This window comes from Emys orbicularis, chromosome 12 (assembly GCF_028017835.1).
Source record: "Emys orbicularis isolate rEmyOrb1 chromosome 12, rEmyOrb1.hap1, whole genome shotgun sequence".
NCBI classification, from domain to species: domain Eukaryota; kingdom Metazoa; phylum Chordata; order Testudines; family Emydidae; genus Emys; species Emys orbicularis.
In genome coordinates, this window is record NC_088694.1 from 19156834 (window position 1) to 19175329 (window position 18496).

Sequence of the window (18496 nt, forward strand, 5' to 3'; positions counted from 1 at the left end):
CCAACTGGCAAAGCAGTTGCCCTGGCCAAAGAACACTGGCTAGGATAGCAGGTGAAATCAGTTGAATGTAGGCACCTAACTCCCTTAATGATTACTAACCAACTTCCCAGGGGCTGGGAGCACTAGTTCATTAATATTTGGAGAGTGCTTTGATAATTCAAAATGTTCAGTTTCATTAAGGACTTAGAGGCTGTGGGTGTTGTTCTTGGGGCTCCTTACTCCTAATCAAAATTTGGGTGGGTGGATGGGTGCTGTTAAAGATACACTCCTTGTTTTAAATGAAAACTTTTCTTTAGGTGGGGTCCATCCACTTTTTGTTCTGAACTAAGTTACATCAAGAAAAGTACAGTTCTGTCAAAAATACAACATTGGCTATTTTTGTTATTGATTAATAGATGACTCCACAAAATTGCAACTTGACACTTCAGAATCACGGTACAATTCTTCACGCCTGGTTGTGTCTGTAAACCTTGGCTTTTGATCCTGCACTGCAAGTGAATTATTAGACTACAAGTTGTATCCTGTTGAGTTGGATTGCTTAATTAATATGTAGAAATTGTCAGTGTTCTTTTCGGAAAATAAAAACTCTTGTCTTTACAACTAGCCCTCTGAATTGTGTTTTTATCTAACCAGATCAGCTGAGAGCTTCGTTGATGGCGCTCTTGCATTGGGATGTTGACAAACAGTTTAAATCACTGGTACAATAAGAGACAGAACATGACACCCGGGTTGAAATTCATTTTGGTGAAACTTTCCTTTCTGGAAGCTGAAGAGGATTGGGCAATAGGGAAAAAAGGTCATTTGACCTTGCAAAGTTTCTGGAACTTGGACTGAGGGCAAAAAAATATTTGCATTACAGTCTGTAAACTCTGTTGGAAAACCCAGGGTGTTAGCAACTCTCATCTCATTTGAGCAGCATTGTAGACAGAAGATTAACAACATAATTAGTCAAGTGGATTATTTCTCTGTTTCCTTTATTGCCAGTTCTCCCCCCAATCACCCTCAAGGGTATAGAGGGGTGTCAGTGCAAAAGTTAATGCAGTCGCTGGAGGATTTATTGTTGCTGGTGTCCGGAAGGATCAATGCACATTTCCCTTCCCATTCCAGCCAGGTTTTGCTCCTGCTGCTCCCATCCCTGTGCAGATCCGTAGGCATAGGGGATGGGAGAGAAAAAACAGTGCATGAAGGCAGTTGACTCTCCTCTCCATAACAAGGGGGATGTACCCACCCTTCATGTGGAGGCACAGAGCCTCCATACACATAACCCAATGCCTATGGCAAAGCCCCTGAGATGTGCATGGATATTAAGGATTCCTTAGGTTCTAGGTCCCGAACCCTCTCTTCATTCCACAGAAGGAAAACTAGGGAAATGTGATCTAGATGAAATTACTATAAGGTGTGTGCACAAATCGTTGAAAGACCATACTCAAAAAGCAGGTGTCAAGGATTCACTGTCAGACTTGGAGAATGTATCTAGTGGAGTTACACAAGGGTCAGTGCTTGATCAAGTATTGTTCAATATTTTCATTAATGACTTGGATAATGAAGTGGAGAGCATGCTTATAAAATTTGCAGATGACACCAAACTGGGAGGGGTTGCACACTTTTGGAGGACAGAATTAGAATTCAAAATTACCTTGATAAATTGGAGAATTGGTCTGAAATCTACAAGATGAAATTCAGTAAAGATGTGCAAAGTATACTTGGGAAGGAAAAATCAAAGCACGACTACAAAATGGGAAATAGCTGGCTAGGTAGTAGTACTTTAGAAAAGGATTTGGTGGTTACAGTGGATCACAAATTGAACATGAGCCAGCAATGTGTTGCAGTTGTGAAAAAGGCGAATATTCTGGCATGTATGTTTAGAAATGTTGTATGTCAGGGAAAGGAGGTAATTGTTTCGCTCTGCTTGGCATTGGTGAGGCCTCAGCTGGAGTACTGTGTCCATTTTTGGGTGCTGCATTTTAAGAAAGATCTAGACAATTTGGACAGAGTCCAGAGGAGAGCAACAAAAATGATAAAAGCTTTAGAAAACCTGATCTATGAGGAAAGGTTAAAAAAAACTGGGATTGCTTAGTCTTGAGAACAGAAGACTGAGGTGGACCTGATAACAGTCTTCAAATATGTTAACAGCTGTTATAATGAGGATGGTGATCAATTGTTCTCCATTGGAAGGTAGGACAAGAAGTAATGGGCTTAATCTGCAGCAAGGGAGATTTAGGTTAGATATTAGGGAAAACTCTCTAACTATAAGGATAGTGACATACTGGACTAGACTTCCAAGGGTGGTTGTGGAATCCCTGTTACTGAAGGTTTTAAGAACAGGTTGAAGAAGCACGTTTCAGGGATGTTTTAGATATACTCAGCCCTGGACTAGATGCCATTTTGAGGTCCCTTCCAGCCCTGCATTTCTATGATTTTAATCCTGCCCCAGTGGAATGATCTGGGGAAAATTCTACATAGATGAGGGGTGAGCCCCTCCGATGCTCTCCCTACCCCTGCACACTCGTGGTAAGTGGCTGCAATTTACTTGTTCGTGGTAAGTGTACCAATGTGCGAAGGCTTGTTTGTAACTCCAGAGCCGTCAGCTTCTCTCTCTCCATTTCCTTTTGCCTTTTCAGGAGGGAAAATGCCTCTATGTGATCCTCGTGATGGCCGTGTACTGGTGCACAGAAGCCCTGCCTCTGGCTGTGACTGCTCTGCTGCCAATCACCCTGTTTCCATTTCTGGGGATTCTCCCTTCGAACAAAGTTTGCCCACAGTATTTTTTAGACACCAACTTCCTCTTTCTCAGTGGTTTAATCATGGCATCGGCCATCGAAGAGTGGAACCTGCACCGCAGGATTGCCCTGAAGGTCCTCATGCTAGTGGGAGTCCAGCCTGCAAGGTAACCTACAGACCAATGGTGCTTGCTTCGTGCCTTAATTCCCCAGGCTCAAACTCTGGTGATTTCAACATGTGAGCTGCAGATTGGCCAAGAAAACAGTGTCACAAATGGTCAATAGTGCACACTAGTAAGAGCATTGCACACGCCCCTGCTGTCTTCTCTCTCTCTCTCTCTCTCTCTCTCACACACACACACACACACACACACACTCTCCTTTTTCAGAGCTTGCTGATTTCATTAAGCCCAGGTTGTTTTCATTCCTTTGTTGACTTGTAATGAAGCAGAGGAGAAATGCAACTACTTCAGCCTTGTCATATTAGCACTTATCCCAGTTATACATGCTCTGGCATATTATAGGATAACCAGGGCTGGCACTACTGTTTTTGCCGCCCCAAGCAGTGCACCGAATTGCCACCGCGGACGGCGGGGGCAGTCCCTGTGCCGTTAGGGCAGCACGCGCGTTTCCGCGGTGGCGGCGGCAATGAAGCTGCCACCAAATTGCCGCCGCGGGCAGCTGAACATAGAAGCTGCCGCCGAATTGCCGCCGCCGCGGAAACGCGCGTGCCGCCCTAACGGCACACGGACTGCCCCCGCTGTCCGCAGCGGCAATTCGGCGTGCTGCTTGGGGCGGCAAAAACACACGGACTGCAGCCCCTTGCAGATTGCCGCCCCAAGCACCTGCTTGGAATGCTGGTGCCTGGAGCCAGCCCTGAGGATAACCACAGCCAGCTTTGTTCCTGTTAATTTTATGAGACTGTGGCATGGGATTTTCTCTGCTGGAATCTAAAATTGACTTTGCAAAACACAGATTGTTAAACTTAATTTTTCTGCCTTTCAGGCTGATCTTAGGAATGATGTTGACAACTTCTTTCCTGTCCATGTGGTTAAGCAATACAGCCTCCACTGCTATGATGCTTCCAATTGCAAATGCGATTCTGAAGAGCCTCTTTGGAGACAAAGAAGCATCTAAGGATCTCAACAGAGAAAATGAAGAAAATCCAGGTAGCTCACATAGCGCAACAGATTGCACAACCTGGGGACAGTCCTGTTCCCAGTGAGCTCTGTGACTAAATTTCCATTGACTTCAATGGGGACAAAAGCAGGCCTGTTAGCTGAAGTTTAATATGTATTGGAATGGCCTTTTAAATAGACTATGTTTCATTATGGAGGTGAAAGGGCATTGGAATGTTACCCTCTCTCATCACTTCCCTTCATCCTGGCTCCTCCTCCTGTCATGCAAATCAGAATAGATTCCTATGAGCCATGGTTAACCTCATACCAGTTGGGAGCCATGAGCTATTGAATAAGACATTTCACCAGACAAACCTGGTGAGGTGGAACATTTGATTTGCAAATGGGTCCTGGGGCAAAAAGGGAAAGGGTGGGTGATACATACCCACAGAGCTCTGATAAGCAAAGTAATGGTGCAAATAAAACATCAATCCCATGAAGGCACCCAGATGTGATGGTGATGAGACTCATATTGATACCTAGATAGGCAGAGAGACAGCCAATACCTCTTTTAAACAATAACTTTTTGCACAGTTAGTGGCCCTATCTGTGGGCTCTGGGTAAGACATTCACTGGCTTTTTAGGCCCTGATCCTGCACCATTAAAGTCAATGAGAGCTATGCCATTTTCTACCGTGGGTTTAGGATCAAGCCTTTACAGCACACACCCTTTTCCAGTGTGGGAGTGATTAGAGCAAGGGATTGGAGTCAGGATTCCCTGTCACTGATTTGCTGTATGATCCTGGAAAAGTCATTTCTCCTCTCTGTTCCTCTCTTTTCCCAACTGTAAAATGGACATAACAACGGGGGGTTAGAGAGTTAAATGAGGCTTATAAACCTTTGAGATATCCTCAGGACTAGTGCTACAGAAATGCTAAGGATTATTAATAAACAGCTATTGCACAAGGTTCAATCACGGAGCTTAGTAATTGGGGAAAAATCTTCCCCAGTAGCTTGATTGTTCACAAAATAATTTCCAGGGAGGCTTTTTTTTTTGGCAGACAGTGATGAAAAACAGCAAAATAGAAATGAAGTCCCCGCTGAAGCTGTTAATGATGGTTAGGGTAGTAGTAGCTTCTCTCTCTTCTCCTAATTGCCTTTGTGAACTGCAGAAACAGAAGTAGCCCTTACTAAGTAATGGCTTTTTGGTGGCTGCTGATTCCTGAGATGTAGAAAACTGAATTCAAGCATATGCATGTTCTTACAGAGTTGTAATTCACAATCAGTGTATGGCAATCATGAGATATTTTTGATCCAAGCCATTTTGTTGCTTTTACTCTATGAATTTTTAACCATTTTTAGTCTATTACAAATGGTCACTCTTTTTTGTGATCTTTCAGAATTAGAGCATTTAGTGAGTTTGATCTTTAACTTTCTTTAACCCTGTCCTTTGAGCTGATTTTATTATTTATTTGTAATAAGTTTATTATGGTAGTGCCTAGGGAACAATTAATACTGGGGACCTATGGTAGCCCATTGTGTTAGGTACTGTACATACTGTCTCAAGGAACTTACAATGTAAACAAACAAGACAGACAAGGGCTATAACATACACAGAATCAACAGAGTGATGGTTTGCAGATATGTTAGCTGCATCATTGTTGTTATTGTTATTTATTTGGAAGTTGAGACTTGCCAGTATAGTAAGCAGAAGTGAAAGAAAAATTCACAACTGAAATATAGGGTGTCAAAATGCAGATATCGTAGTATCTCTTTGTCTGGGAGAAAGGTAGAAATCAGTAACAGTGGAGCCTAATTTGGCTCTAATATGAATGCCAAGACAGATTTGCCCTTTTCTGTTGTCCTCGTATTTAGAAAATAGAATGGGAGCTTCATCTGTGATCTGGACAATGCAAGCTGAATTTCTTGAATGAACACCAAATCTTGAAGCAATTTCTCAGTCAAGAACAATGAATTTGGTTTGTGTCTAGAAAGACGATGAGAACTGTGAACCAGGTTTTTCCTTAAGGTTTTATCTGTTATTGAAACTTGGCTTGACACCAGGATTGGTTTCACAACTAGGTTTAGGTTTTGTTGCCCAACTTTTGCACAGCTTGCATGAAACGGACAATTTACACGCTACCTTTGGAATGAGCTACACTCATTTTAGACTTCCAAGGTATAATGTTATACATTTCAAAAAATTAGATGAGCAAGAATATTGCAAAATGGGCTCCATTTTGAGCTGCTTTTAAGAATGACATCTGATGATGTGCATGTGCAAATCTGCATGGGTACATTTAAAAACAGTTAGGAGGCTAGAAAATTAGTCTAGCTGTTGGAAAAAACATTTTAGCTGGGAAAATATATTAAAGAATTTGTACCTTTCGAGTGCATTTGTCTTTCAGAAGGGATCTCAAAGGCTAAGAAATTACCTGTAGAAATTTTTAATATGCAGCTGAATAATTTAAATTACTGTATATGACTGACAAACTGATCATATATATATGTGTATATATATAATGGTCTGAAAAAATTGATGAGAAAAGCCTTGAGCCTGGAAACACTTAATCTTTACTCATGTGAATAAACTAATGCAGCTATGTAAGTAAGTGTTTGTGGAATCAAGGCCATAGATTGCTAAAGGTATTGATTAGTGTTCACCCATAGAAGATACCACATTTATGGGTACCGTTATAAGAAACTAGGTAAATAGTAAGTGATAGTTGAAGCTTGAATGACTCACTTGGGTTTAACAGTGTTTGGATAATTGTCCTTCCATGAAATATCCAACTATCCTTGATTTTCAAAGTTGGGTTAGAAACCTGCTGAGAACAGGGTTTCATGTGACTTCTGGAATTTTCCATTTTGAGGCTGGCTGTAAATTCCTTAGACACAACCTTAATTAATTTAATTATATTCTGACACTTCCAAATATATACCCCATGACATCCACATGATCAACTGCAGAGCCATGTGATAACGAATGTATCCTGCACCTTTGACCACCTCACCTCTCTGCCCGCTAATCCATCTCTGCCAACATTTCATTCCTCTGAGCAGCTTTAAACAGCTATTAAAAAATGTTTCCTCCTGAATGTAGATTTTCTTCTCCAGAATCACATGGGGCCTGTCCTGCAGTCCAACAAGGCTAGGAACGGAAGCTTCATATCATTAGAAAGTTACGAATTCATAGCTCTGCCCTTCCTTTTGTTATCCCCCCTGGCAGACTGCGAGATATCAGCCCTCAGAATGTTACATTTTTAGGGATGCAAAAATTACTTATTTAATATATTTTAGAAACCTCTAAAAGTTCATAGTAATGATCTTCTTACACCATGCCTGAAAAGTTGGGTTCATGTTATTAAGTCACCTTGTCTTTACTGGCCAAGGGAGTCTAATAAGAGCACAATAGTGTTAAAGCTAAACTTTATCTAGAGCAGTCTTTCTGTAAAGTATGTAGCCTGTACAGATTGTGTGATAGTACAGCCCTGGATGAAGGGTTTATTGGCACACATTTGGGATAACCTGCATAACTCACGACTTCATCAATCACTGGGAATGTGGCCATTATGCAGTGTCTTTTTTTCTCTCTCTCTCTGTTTAAAAAAAAAAAAAGGGGGGGGGTCTCAGTCTTGGGAGTGCAATGGCCCAGGAGGCCTGTGAACAGGTGTCAAAGGGTGGATCCGTCCCATATTGCTATATGGGAGGGGGTTTGGGCCCAGTATGAAAGACATTGAGAGCATCTAAAATAGACAAAATGAAATTTACACTCTAATTTAAAAGGCCAGCACAAGGCTTAAGTGGGATTTAAGTGGTGCATAGGCTTTGGTTTGGCCCTCTATTCAAGAGTTGACATTTACCCATAGAGAGAAAGTCCACAGTCACCAATGGGTTAATTTTCTTCCTTCCAATTACATCCCTTTATCATAGCTTCCTTGGAATCAAAGCTCAGTTTTCCAAGAGAATTAACTCTGATTCAATAAATTAGCAATGTGTAAAACATGACATTGCAAAGTTCCCTGGTTCACTGAGCTTGATCTCTTCAGTGTACGAGTAAACAGGTCCAAAGACTTTGACCAGTGTGTCCTCTCCCCATAGTTCACCACATTTTCTTGAAGGTAAGAGAAGGCAATGTTTGTGGATGAAGTATGTGCAGGGAAATCTAGGGGCGGGGGGAAAATAGCACTGAGTCCATGCCCATGATGATCAGCAGGGCATTTTGATTGTTAGTAACCCTAATCCTAGGCCTCTTGAATCCTAAAATGTACAGCAACATGGCAAGGGTAGCAATGTTCAGCAACAATAGCAAACATCAGGTATAATGAAGGACTGTGCTTCTGGCTTAAATCTAATAAAATTCACTATCTCCCTGAGACCCAGGTAAAAATCTGGGGAATGGGGTTTTATAAAAATGTATTGCTCAAACGTGCCATTTCACCGAGACTGTATGCAGAAGTGGCTAGTCAGATCCAAAGTTCCCCCATGCTCTCCTAGGCCTTATGCCCCGGGGATGGCCTTCAGAGGATTATGCTATACTTTGAGAGTGTTCAGCCTTTGGAATGTGTGGCTTTCAGAGGGCTGATGGGCTCTAAAAATTGCCTGTGCTCTCTGGGTGAAATTGACCCATGTGAAGACGGCCTAGGATAAGGCCTAATCACCACTATGTCCTACTCTAGCCTTCAAAATGGGATTGGAGGTGGGAGTGAAGTGGTGCATGGGGCTGAAATTTCACCCTCTCAGAGCTCATCCTTTGGGGGCAAGTGATTTTGGGACAGGGACAATCTTGATGTAATTCAAGGCCAAAGAATTTTTTAAAATTCTGATAAAATTATTTTGAGTCCTAAGAATGAACCATAGTTTACCAAAAAATAAACACCACATACCCGAGAGGTTAAATTACAAACTGGAAATACAGTCTGCATTAGAATATCCATGTCACTAGAGACATAAAAAAACCCACTGGGTCAGATGTCGCCTGTCCTGGTCGCACAGGAGGAGCTGAGTTTGTCAAGGTGAGGGAGAGCAGGCTGCCAGAGATCTTTGGAGCGATGTTATACATGGCGTCCTACAGAGCGTAGTGGTGGCTGTGGGGAGTGGGTTGTATTGCCGCCTGTGCTCTGGCCTCAGATCAACAGGAATGGATTTTACTTCTTCTGCTTCCTTGAGCTTTATCAGCAGAGGACTCTCTGGGTGTGGAGTGAATTTTCCTCTTTGAAAACGGCAGCCCTTTCCATTCCATTGTTTGGGTCAGGGAGAGTTTTTCTAGATGCTTTAAACTGTTTTAAAGTCCTAATCTTTCTTTTTCAGCCTCTTTACAGCAGAATAAACTTTATACTGTACCAACTGAGCTGCAGTTTCTGGCAAGTACTGAGGAGTAAGTTAATTATAAATTTTATATTGGAGAGTTGAGTGAGGAAATTATCCCCTCAGATAGAAACAGCCTTAGGAGTGAGAAATTCAATCAATGAAACTCTTTTGATTCCACCTGTTACTCTATTTCCCGACTACCAACAGCCTGACCAGAGAAACCCCTCTCCAATATATTCAACAAGACAGCACAAGGCCAAATTTTCAGGCCACTTTGAAAATGTGATTGGAAATGTGTCTGCTGCTGGGGAAGTGTCAGCATTGCTTTTTTGAGAACATTAAATGTGTCAGGCAGCAGGTTTAAATCACCAAGTTTTACATCTCTCTGATGGTCCAGGTTTGATATGTAAATGATGTAGAATAAATATCTTCCCCAGGAATAGACTCTTCTTGCCACTCCGTACCTTGAGATCATCAAAGCCTTTTTCATATTTTAACATGAAGAGTATTGACTTTTTGTTAAGTTTTTTTGACAGCCTGATCTTACAAGGTGCTGAGTGGCTTCTCGGAGGTGTGAGCACCTTCAACTTCTATTGAGGGCAGTCAAGGGATTCAGCATTTTGCAGGACCAGTCCAGTACAGAGTGGTTCTCAATCATCAGCTGAATGATGAGGATGTCAAGCAGGCCCCATGTGTTGCAATATTCTGCATAGACGTCCCTTGGGATATTGCTAATCTTGTTGCTAAAAGTTGAGAGTTTTCCTTTTGTCAAGGTTCTGAATTGGTTACACCTGTATTTAAACCAGGGCTTTCAATGGAGTCTCTTTTGGAATGTTTTAAAGCAAAGATCTGATGGAGGAGAAGGAAGTTGTCATTGAAGTTCCCATGGATTTAAAGAAAGAGGATGAATACAGGGCAAACATATGGAAAGGTTTCCTCATTTCAATCCCTTATGCAGCCAGCATTGGAGGTACAGCAACGCTGACAGGAACGGCACCAAATCTCATCCTTCTAGGACAGCTAAAGAGGTATGGGAGGAAATTCTTAGGAAGCCCGGTCCCTAGGAGTACAATCAGTTTATGAAATCTCTGCTGATCTGCTCTTTCTATTAGAGGGAATTCTACAAAATTAAGACATCACATGTTTCCTATAGGAAATTCACCTTTGGGCTGAGGCCAGGTATGTGAAGTTCTTGCCCTCAAAAGCAAGTTTTGGAAAAAGGAAGTGACAGTAGGAATTCAAAAGGAAATGGCTCTTTCAACCTTAGCTAAAATATGTGGGTTGTCACCCTAATGCTATAGGTCCTGATTCTGAAAAACACTCTCATATGTTTTTGGGACTTAACCATATGCTTAAAATCAAGCACTTAGAATCATAGAAGTGTAGGACTGGAAGGCACCTCAATAGGTCACCTAATCCAGTCTCCTGCATTCAAGGCAGGACTATATAATAACTAGACCATTCCTGACTGGTATTTGTCAAACCTGTTCTTAAAAACCTCCAGTGACACAACCTCCCTAGGCAATTTGTTACAGTGCTTACCCACCCTGACAGTTAGGAAGTTTTTCCTAATGTCCAACCTAAACCTCCCTTCCAGCAAGTTAAGCCCATTGCTTCTTGTCCTATCCTTAGAGGTTAAGGAGAAGAATTTTTCTTCTCCTTTTAACAACCTTTTATGTACTTGAAAACTGTTATCATGTCCCCTCTCAGTCTTCTCTTTTCCAGACTAAACAAACCCAGTTTTTTCAATCTTTCCTCATAGGTCATGTTTTCTATACCTTTAATAATTTTTGTTGCTCTCCTCTGTACTTTCTCCAATTTGTTCACATCTTTCCAGAAATGTGGCAACCAGAACTAGACACAATACTCCAGTTGAGGCTTTATCAGCGCAGACTACAGTGGAAGAATTGCTTCTTGTGTCCTGCTTACAACACTCCTGTTGATACATCTCAGAATGATGTTTGCTTTTTTGGCAACAGTGTTACACTGTTGACTCATATTTAGCTTGTGATCCATTATGATCCCTAAGTCTCTTTCCGCATTACTCCTTCCTAGGCAGTCATTTCCCATTATGTATGTGTGCAACTGATTGTTCCTTCCTAAGTGAAGTACTTTGCATTTGTCTTTATTGAATTTCATCCTATTTATTTCAGAACATTTCCCCAGTTTGTCCAGATCATTTTGAATTTCAATCCTATCCTCCAAAGCACTTGCAACCTCTTCCAACTTGGTATCGTCGGCAAACTTTATAAGTGTACTCTCTATGCCATTATCTTAGTAATTTATGAAGCTATTGAACAGAACTGGATCCAGAACCAATCCCTGCAGGACCCCACTTGATGTGCCTTTCCAGCTTGACTGTGAACCATTGATAACTACTCTCTGGGAATGGTTTTCCAGGCAGTTATGCACCCACCTTATAATAGCTCCATCTAGTTATATTTTCCTAGTTTGTTTATGAGCAGGTCATGCGAGACAGCATCAAAAGTCTTACTGCTCAAGTCTAGATATGCTATGTCTACCACTTCCCCCCATCCACAAGGCTTGTTACCCTGTCAAAGAAAGCTATTAGGTTGGTTTGACATGATTTGTTCTTGACAAATCCATGTTGACTGTTACTTATGACATTATCTTCTAGGTGTTTGCAAATTGATTGCTTGATTATTTGCTCCATTATCTTTCCGGGTACTGAACCATATGACAAGCTGGCGGACTGGTGTGTAATTTCCCGGATTCTCCTTATCCCCTTTTTATAGACTGGCACTATATTTGCCCTCTTCCAATCCTCTGAAATCTCTCCTGTCTTCTATGAGTTTTTGAAGATAATCGCTAGTGGCTCAGATAGCTCCTCAGTCAGCTCCTTGAATATTCTAGGATGTATTTCACCAGGCCTTAATGACTTGAAGACATCTAGCTTGTCTAAGTAATTTTTAACTTGTTTTTTCCCTATTTTAGCCCCAGATCCTACGTCATTTTCACTGACGTTCACTATGTTAGACATCAGATCACTAACAACCTTTTGGGTGAAAACAAACAAAAAAGGCATTTAGCACTTCTGCTGTTTCCACATTTTCTGTGATTGTCTTCTCCCCATCATTGAGTAATGAGCATACCCTCTCCTTGGTCTTCCTCTTGCTTCTAATGTATTTGTAGAATCTTTTCTTGTTACCCTTGATGTTTCTAGCTAGTTAATCTAATTTTATGCCTTGGCCTTTCTAATTTTGTCCCTACATGCATGTGTTGTTTTTTTTTATATTCATGTGTCGTAATTTGACCAAGTTTCTACTTTTGGTAGGACGTTTTTGAGTTTCAGATCATTGAAGATCTCCTGGGTAAGCCAGAGTAGTCTCTTGCCATACTTCCTATCTTTCCTATGCAGTGGGATAGTTTGCTTGTGTGCCCTTAATAATGTCTCTTTGAAAAACTGCCCGCTCTTTTAACTGTTTTTCCCCTTAGACTTGCTTCTGATGGTTAAGTGTTTTGGTGAACCAGGGCAACAGCGAGCACTTTATAAGTTGTCCATTATGTGGTGAAAAAGGAAAACAAGGCACACACTATTTCTGTCCTGGATGGCAGTGTTGCCTAGTGGCTAGACCACTAAACTGGGACTCAGTAGACTCTGCCGCTGGGTGAACGTGGACAAGTTCTTCGTGCCTCAGTTTCTCCATCTGTCAAATACAGATGATACTGATGTCCTTTGTAAAGTGCTTTGATTATTATTAAACACTAAGAGGCTCCCCATCTGAAAAAGCAGATAGAGTGTTGTCACTGTAAACTTGCAGTTATTTCTCAACCATGCAGTGATCTACATAGAAGGTTCTTCCTAGACATGGATGAAAGTGGTTCTGTTTGGGTAGAGCTCTTCTGTAAGGTTCATGTTCAGATACACTTAAAGTGGGTTCTGCCATGAATTAGGATTAATTAGTTAATTTCTATAAAGTGCTAAATATTGAGTGTTGTTATTATTTGGGAATTCCAGCAAATCTAGAGAGGTCTGTTCCAAAATGGCATTTCAAATTGTCCATTTAAATTCTTTGAAGCAGGGACTGTTTCTTACGACATGCTTGTATAACTCCTAGCACAATAGGGTCCCAATCTCAGTTGGTGCTGGTTGGCACTATTGATATACAAATAATCACCTTTTTAAAAACTGCGCAGCTGGAAAGTTTGAATGACATTTTGATCTTGATTTCAGATGTCTGTTCCCCTTCATTTCACGTGAAAGGGGTGTTTCACTCCTCAGATTAATTAGCTTTCCCTATTTTCTAAGTTTTTTTCCAGGGTGTGATGTGGTGAACTTTGGGTCCTGGTTTGTGTTTGCATTTCCTTTAATGCTGCTTTTCCTTTTCCTGGGATGGCTATGGATCAGTTTCCTGTACGGGGGAATTAACCTAAGGTACTCTTATATCTAATCTATTTGTATACTTTAATCTAATTGTGACTACATTGTAAGCAAGCAGTTTATCTGGTCCTGATCCAAAGCCCAGTGAAATCAATGGGAATCTTGGATCAGGCCCTTAGACATTTCATCTGTACATGTTGTAATAACTCAGTCAATACTTGTTCTATACAAAGCTAGACGTATGTCATGTATGTTCAGCTAAAAGCTCCTATTTGAGTAAATTCAGCGTGATGAATAACAAGAGAAATTGCCCCATAAGTGATGAATGGAGAGCTCAGAATTATAATATTATTTGATATTCTGTATAGAAAGTTCATGGGAGAGATTGCGAAGGGTTAAAAATATGGCACATGAGTAGACCTGGTCAGAAAAGATTGATGAAGCACATTTTTGGATAAAAATTGAAAGCAAATTTTTTGTGAATGTTTTTCTTTCCATTACCCAACCAGCTCTAATCAAAAACCCTTTCATGAATTCTACTTTTTCAAAGGCTCGACATCAAGGCCCACATCATCAGGTGATGTAAATTAGAATAGCTTAATTGAGATCAACGGCGTTTGCAGGCTCAGATGTGCAGGCTAGTTAAAGCTAGCTGTAAATTGAGACCCTTGGGTGAGATTTTCAAAAGTGCTCGGCATTGGCCTAAATGCTCCCATTAAAGTCCATGGTAAAACTCTCCTGGATTTCAATGGGAACAGAGTTAGGCCAATGTTAAGTGCTTTTGAAAGTCCCATCTTTTGGGTCAGATCCTGTATTTACCCTAATACAGGATCTGACCCAAAAGATGGGACTTTCAAAAGCACTTAACATTGGCCTAACTCTGTTCCCATTGAAATCCAGGAGAGTTTGGCCTAAATGCTCCCATTAAAGTCCATGGTAAAACTCTCCTGGATTTCAATGGGAACAGAGTTAGGCCAATGTTAAGTGCTTTTGAAAGTCCCATCTTTTGGGTCAGATCCTGTATTAGGGTAAATATAGGATCTGACCCAAAAGATGGGACTTTCAAAAGCACTTAACATTGGCCTAACTCTGTTCCCATTGAAATCCAGGAGAGTTTTACCATGGACTTTAATGGGAGCATTTAGGCCAATGCCGAGCACTTTTGAAAATCTCACCCAAGGGTCTCAATTTACAGCTAGCTTTAACTAGCCTGCACATCTGAGCCTGCAAATGTTGGGCACACAGTCGTTTGGAGGTGCACGTGGGCGTTTGTGTGCACAAATCTGGCACTTAGGCCTCCAACTGACACGCACAACAATGTGATTTGCACGTGCAGTCAGTGAACATAGAGTTTTGCAGGCTCAGATTTACTACCTGATCCTGTGCCCAGGGAAGTTAGTGGCAAAGCTCCCATTTACTTCAGTGCAGAAGCAAGTCTTTAGAGACTCTGGGTGAAATCCTGGCCCCACTGAAGTCCATGGCAAAATTTCCATTGAATTCAGGATTTCACTTTAAGGTTGAAAATTTGGCCCCTGGAGAGGTTACTTTGTGACAGGGATTAAACGTCAGTGATTTCATAACACTGGGATTTTTTTTCAGTGTGTTAATCTACAACTAATCTGTAATATGGTTTTATTGTAAATCTTTCCCCTAACCTGGGTACTTGCAACGTCCTCTCCAACTTCCACTACATGCTGCACTTGATGTGCTTTAATCAGGTGCATTGTTGAGAAGTTGGCAGCATTTTGAAGCCTCTCTTTTTTTCTTTCCATTTTCACACATGTTATTAGTGAACACACATTTCTGTATCCTGCATAGAGCATATACAATTTCTAAGAGACGCTTTTGAATTTTTTTTTTTTAATGTTTATTGGTTTTTAACTTCAGGAGAAAAAATGAAAAGGAAAAAAAAATAGGTGCACATTAGGATTACCCAAGTATATAATTATATCAGTGACACATAAAATAGGAATTACTAGGGAACTTTTTCAATGCAATAGGAAATAACCAGTGTAAGTCCCTGATCCTTCAAACATGAAAGCATGTACATAACTTTGTTCGTCTGATTCAGCAATGCACTTAAGCATGTGCTTAATTTTGAGTGTGTGTTTAAATCCCATTGATTTCCATAAGAGTTAAGAATTGCCTTGATGAACTGGGTCTTTAAGTAATCCCACTGAAGTCATGTATTTAAGGATTCCCTGTCCTAAAAAAGTTATACTAGTGTAACTATGTTGGTTAGGGGTATGATTTTTTTTAAAACCAATATAGTTATACTGATCTAAACCCTAGTGCGGATGTAGTTATATCAGTATGAAGATGCCTTACACCCCACCCTGAACTGGAGTAAATTATACCAGTATAAACACTTTTATGTAGTTACAACTGTATCAACACTAGGATTATTTTGCTGCTTTAACTATACCAGTACAATTAAACTTTCTAGTGTAGACAAGTGTTGGCAGGATCAGGGCCTAGAAAGCTCAAGCTAAAGAAACACAAACAGAAATTAAAGCCTATTAAAGAATCCAGATTTTGGCCTGGTCTACACTTAAAACTTAGGCATGCAAGGGTGTGAAAAATCCAACCCCTGAATGCTTCAGCTATGCAAACCTAAATCTCCAGCGTAGATGCAGTTTTTATAGGTCGCCAGAAGAATGTTTCTGTTGACCTACTACCATCACTCAGGGAGGTGCAGCAAAAGCATTTACTCAAAAGCATTTTGGATAACAAGGGGTTGTCTCGATGTCCTTGGGTAAAGCTGCAGCTACTAAAAGAATCAGAGTACTGTGTAAGGGGCTGTCCATAAATTACATAATGCATTAGGGGGTAGGTGGGTTCTTAATCTTCTGAGTTTGTTTCAGTGTTAGTGTTACAAAGGGTGGGTGGGTCTTTAACATCAGCAATAAATGTGTTATGTAATTTATGGACATCTCCAATATCTATTGGAGACTCAGGAATTTTTGGATGGTCAAACATGCATCTTTATAAAGGATCTAACCATTGGACATCCATTTAAAACAACAAATGAATTAATCAGTCTTAGTATCACAGAATCAGATATCTAACGGTGTAAGTCTGGCTTTTCAAATGTAATCAAGGTCCCAGGAAGTATTAGAAATGTATTTTAACCACATGACACTGATAGGACACGAAGCAGCTGGTGATGAATATATCATTCATATGCACACGTACTGTTTAAGAATCAGACCGTGTACGAGTCCAGGGTTCCCTGCTTAGAAGGCTTAGCCTGGCTAATGAAGAGAAGCATATTAAAATGCCAGCCCTTGTTGTTAAAAATTCCTCACATATTTATCATCAGCGAGTGCTTTGCATAAATTAGAGATTGCCCAGAAAGTTGCTGGTGACTTGAGAAGGTGGGGGTGGGGAGGGGAAGGGAGGGGAGGGGAGATCCTTATTTCCCACCTTGCTCTCTTCTCAATCAAGTGGCTGATGCAGTCATCTGCTAAAAGTGATGAAATCTGCAAATCTGACAACTTCACTCTCATTTACATTCTGAACAGTCTCTGTGAACACAGGCTGTGATTACCACAAATAAGCTTCTTTAGTGTAGCGGCCAAAGTCTCCTTTGCATAATCCTGGGGTGAAAGGCAACACAAAGTAGGATAAATATTGGCCTTGTTTACACTAGGGAATATTACCACCAGCGAGAGCCCTAGTGTAGATAAGGCTCCTGTGGCTTCCTCTGTTTTTACCTCTGCAACAATTAAACCTGCCCTGAGCAGGAACTGTCTATTCTACCTCAAGGAACACACCTTGCTCCCCATCCTGAACACTAATGAAATTTACATACTCATAACCCAGGGAGAATTCAGCCCAAGGGTTTCTAGGCAACACCAGAGCTTTTCTGTTGGTAACTAGAGCCACGTTTCTGGTAGGCATCAAAAAGCGCCTGCTCAGAACTTGAGCGCTTATCTCTTTGCCTGTGCCTCACCCCATCTGTGCATGCCATATGGACAATTGGGTGCATTAATGTCCGTTTGTGCACATAAATGAATGTGCTCACAGATTCTGCAAGCACATTTGTGTCTTGTCATGAGAGGGTGGGAATATCGAGCTATAATATCCACTGTCCAATACATTAATGGCTAGATTTTGCCACCTTTACTCACATTGAGTGCCATATTACTACATGAGTAGTCCCACTGATGTTTACAGGTCTATACGCCAGGTAAGGTACAACTCAGTTTGAGTAAGGGTGTCATTAATATTATTTGTGGCATTATATATAACTTGTCTGAGAGATGGGAAGTCTATCTAAGAGACTGGAAGTATGTACTATATTATTAAATGGATCCATATGATACTGGTTTTCTGAAATCACTGGCCCATGCTGAACCCTTTATCCTCCTAAGCCTTCCCTGCAGCCACTCTGTGCATGCCCTGTATAGGTGTGTGCAGGAATAGTAAACATGAACATCAGTGTTTGAGTTCCCATATGAACCTGCGGAAATGAGTGGTGGATGTGATTTCTGTGTTGGTAGGCATTGCAGAAAGAAAAAGTCAGAAATAAGAATGGATGCAGAAGACCGAGCCCGAGGAGTCATAAAGGAGGATTATCAGAAACTGGGGCCAATGAAGTGAGTCGCAAAAAGGGAACAAAAATGACAGAGAAATCAACCGGGCTGGAAACAACATTTCTGGGGAGGGAAACTGAGGATATCTGTTAGAATTTGTCAGTGAATTTCCATTTGTTAGTATGTGTGACCATTTTGAGTTTGTTTTCCTCAAACATTCAGTTGCTCTGTCTTTGCTAATGCAGATAATTGCAGATAACAAACATGTAGCTCAAATATTCCACAAATGCCAGTTTTAAATTGTAGATGCCAATTTATGCTGTCTTAATTACACACTGTAAGTCTTTTAATCAGGAAACAGAAACAATATCATGTGACTTATGTAACTAGCCAATACAGTGTGAATTTTTAATATTCATGGAAAGCTGTTTAGGAATGGTCTGCAGAGCAGGTATTATTTGCTGAACAG

General features: G+C 40.9%; 1 protein-coding gene across 1 annotated transcript in view; it reads left to right on the plus strand.

Moving 5' to 3' along the window:
* Nucleotides 1-18496, plus strand: part of SLC13A3 (solute carrier family 13 member 3) — a 45015-nt gene that overhangs the window by 9193 nt on the left and 17326 nt on the right. Inside the window, exons 2-7 of the mRNA XM_065414386.1 lie at nucleotides 2622-2887; nucleotides 3726-3889; nucleotides 9148-9214; nucleotides 9990-10175; nucleotides 13418-13543; nucleotides 17995-18090. Of these exons, the coding sequence (XP_065270458.1) occupies nucleotides 2622-2887; nucleotides 3726-3889; nucleotides 9148-9214; nucleotides 9990-10175; nucleotides 13418-13543; nucleotides 17995-18090 (905 nt within the window). The remainder of the gene's footprint in view (nucleotides 1-2621; nucleotides 2888-3725; nucleotides 3890-9147; nucleotides 9215-9989; nucleotides 10176-13417; nucleotides 13544-17994; nucleotides 18091-18496) is intronic.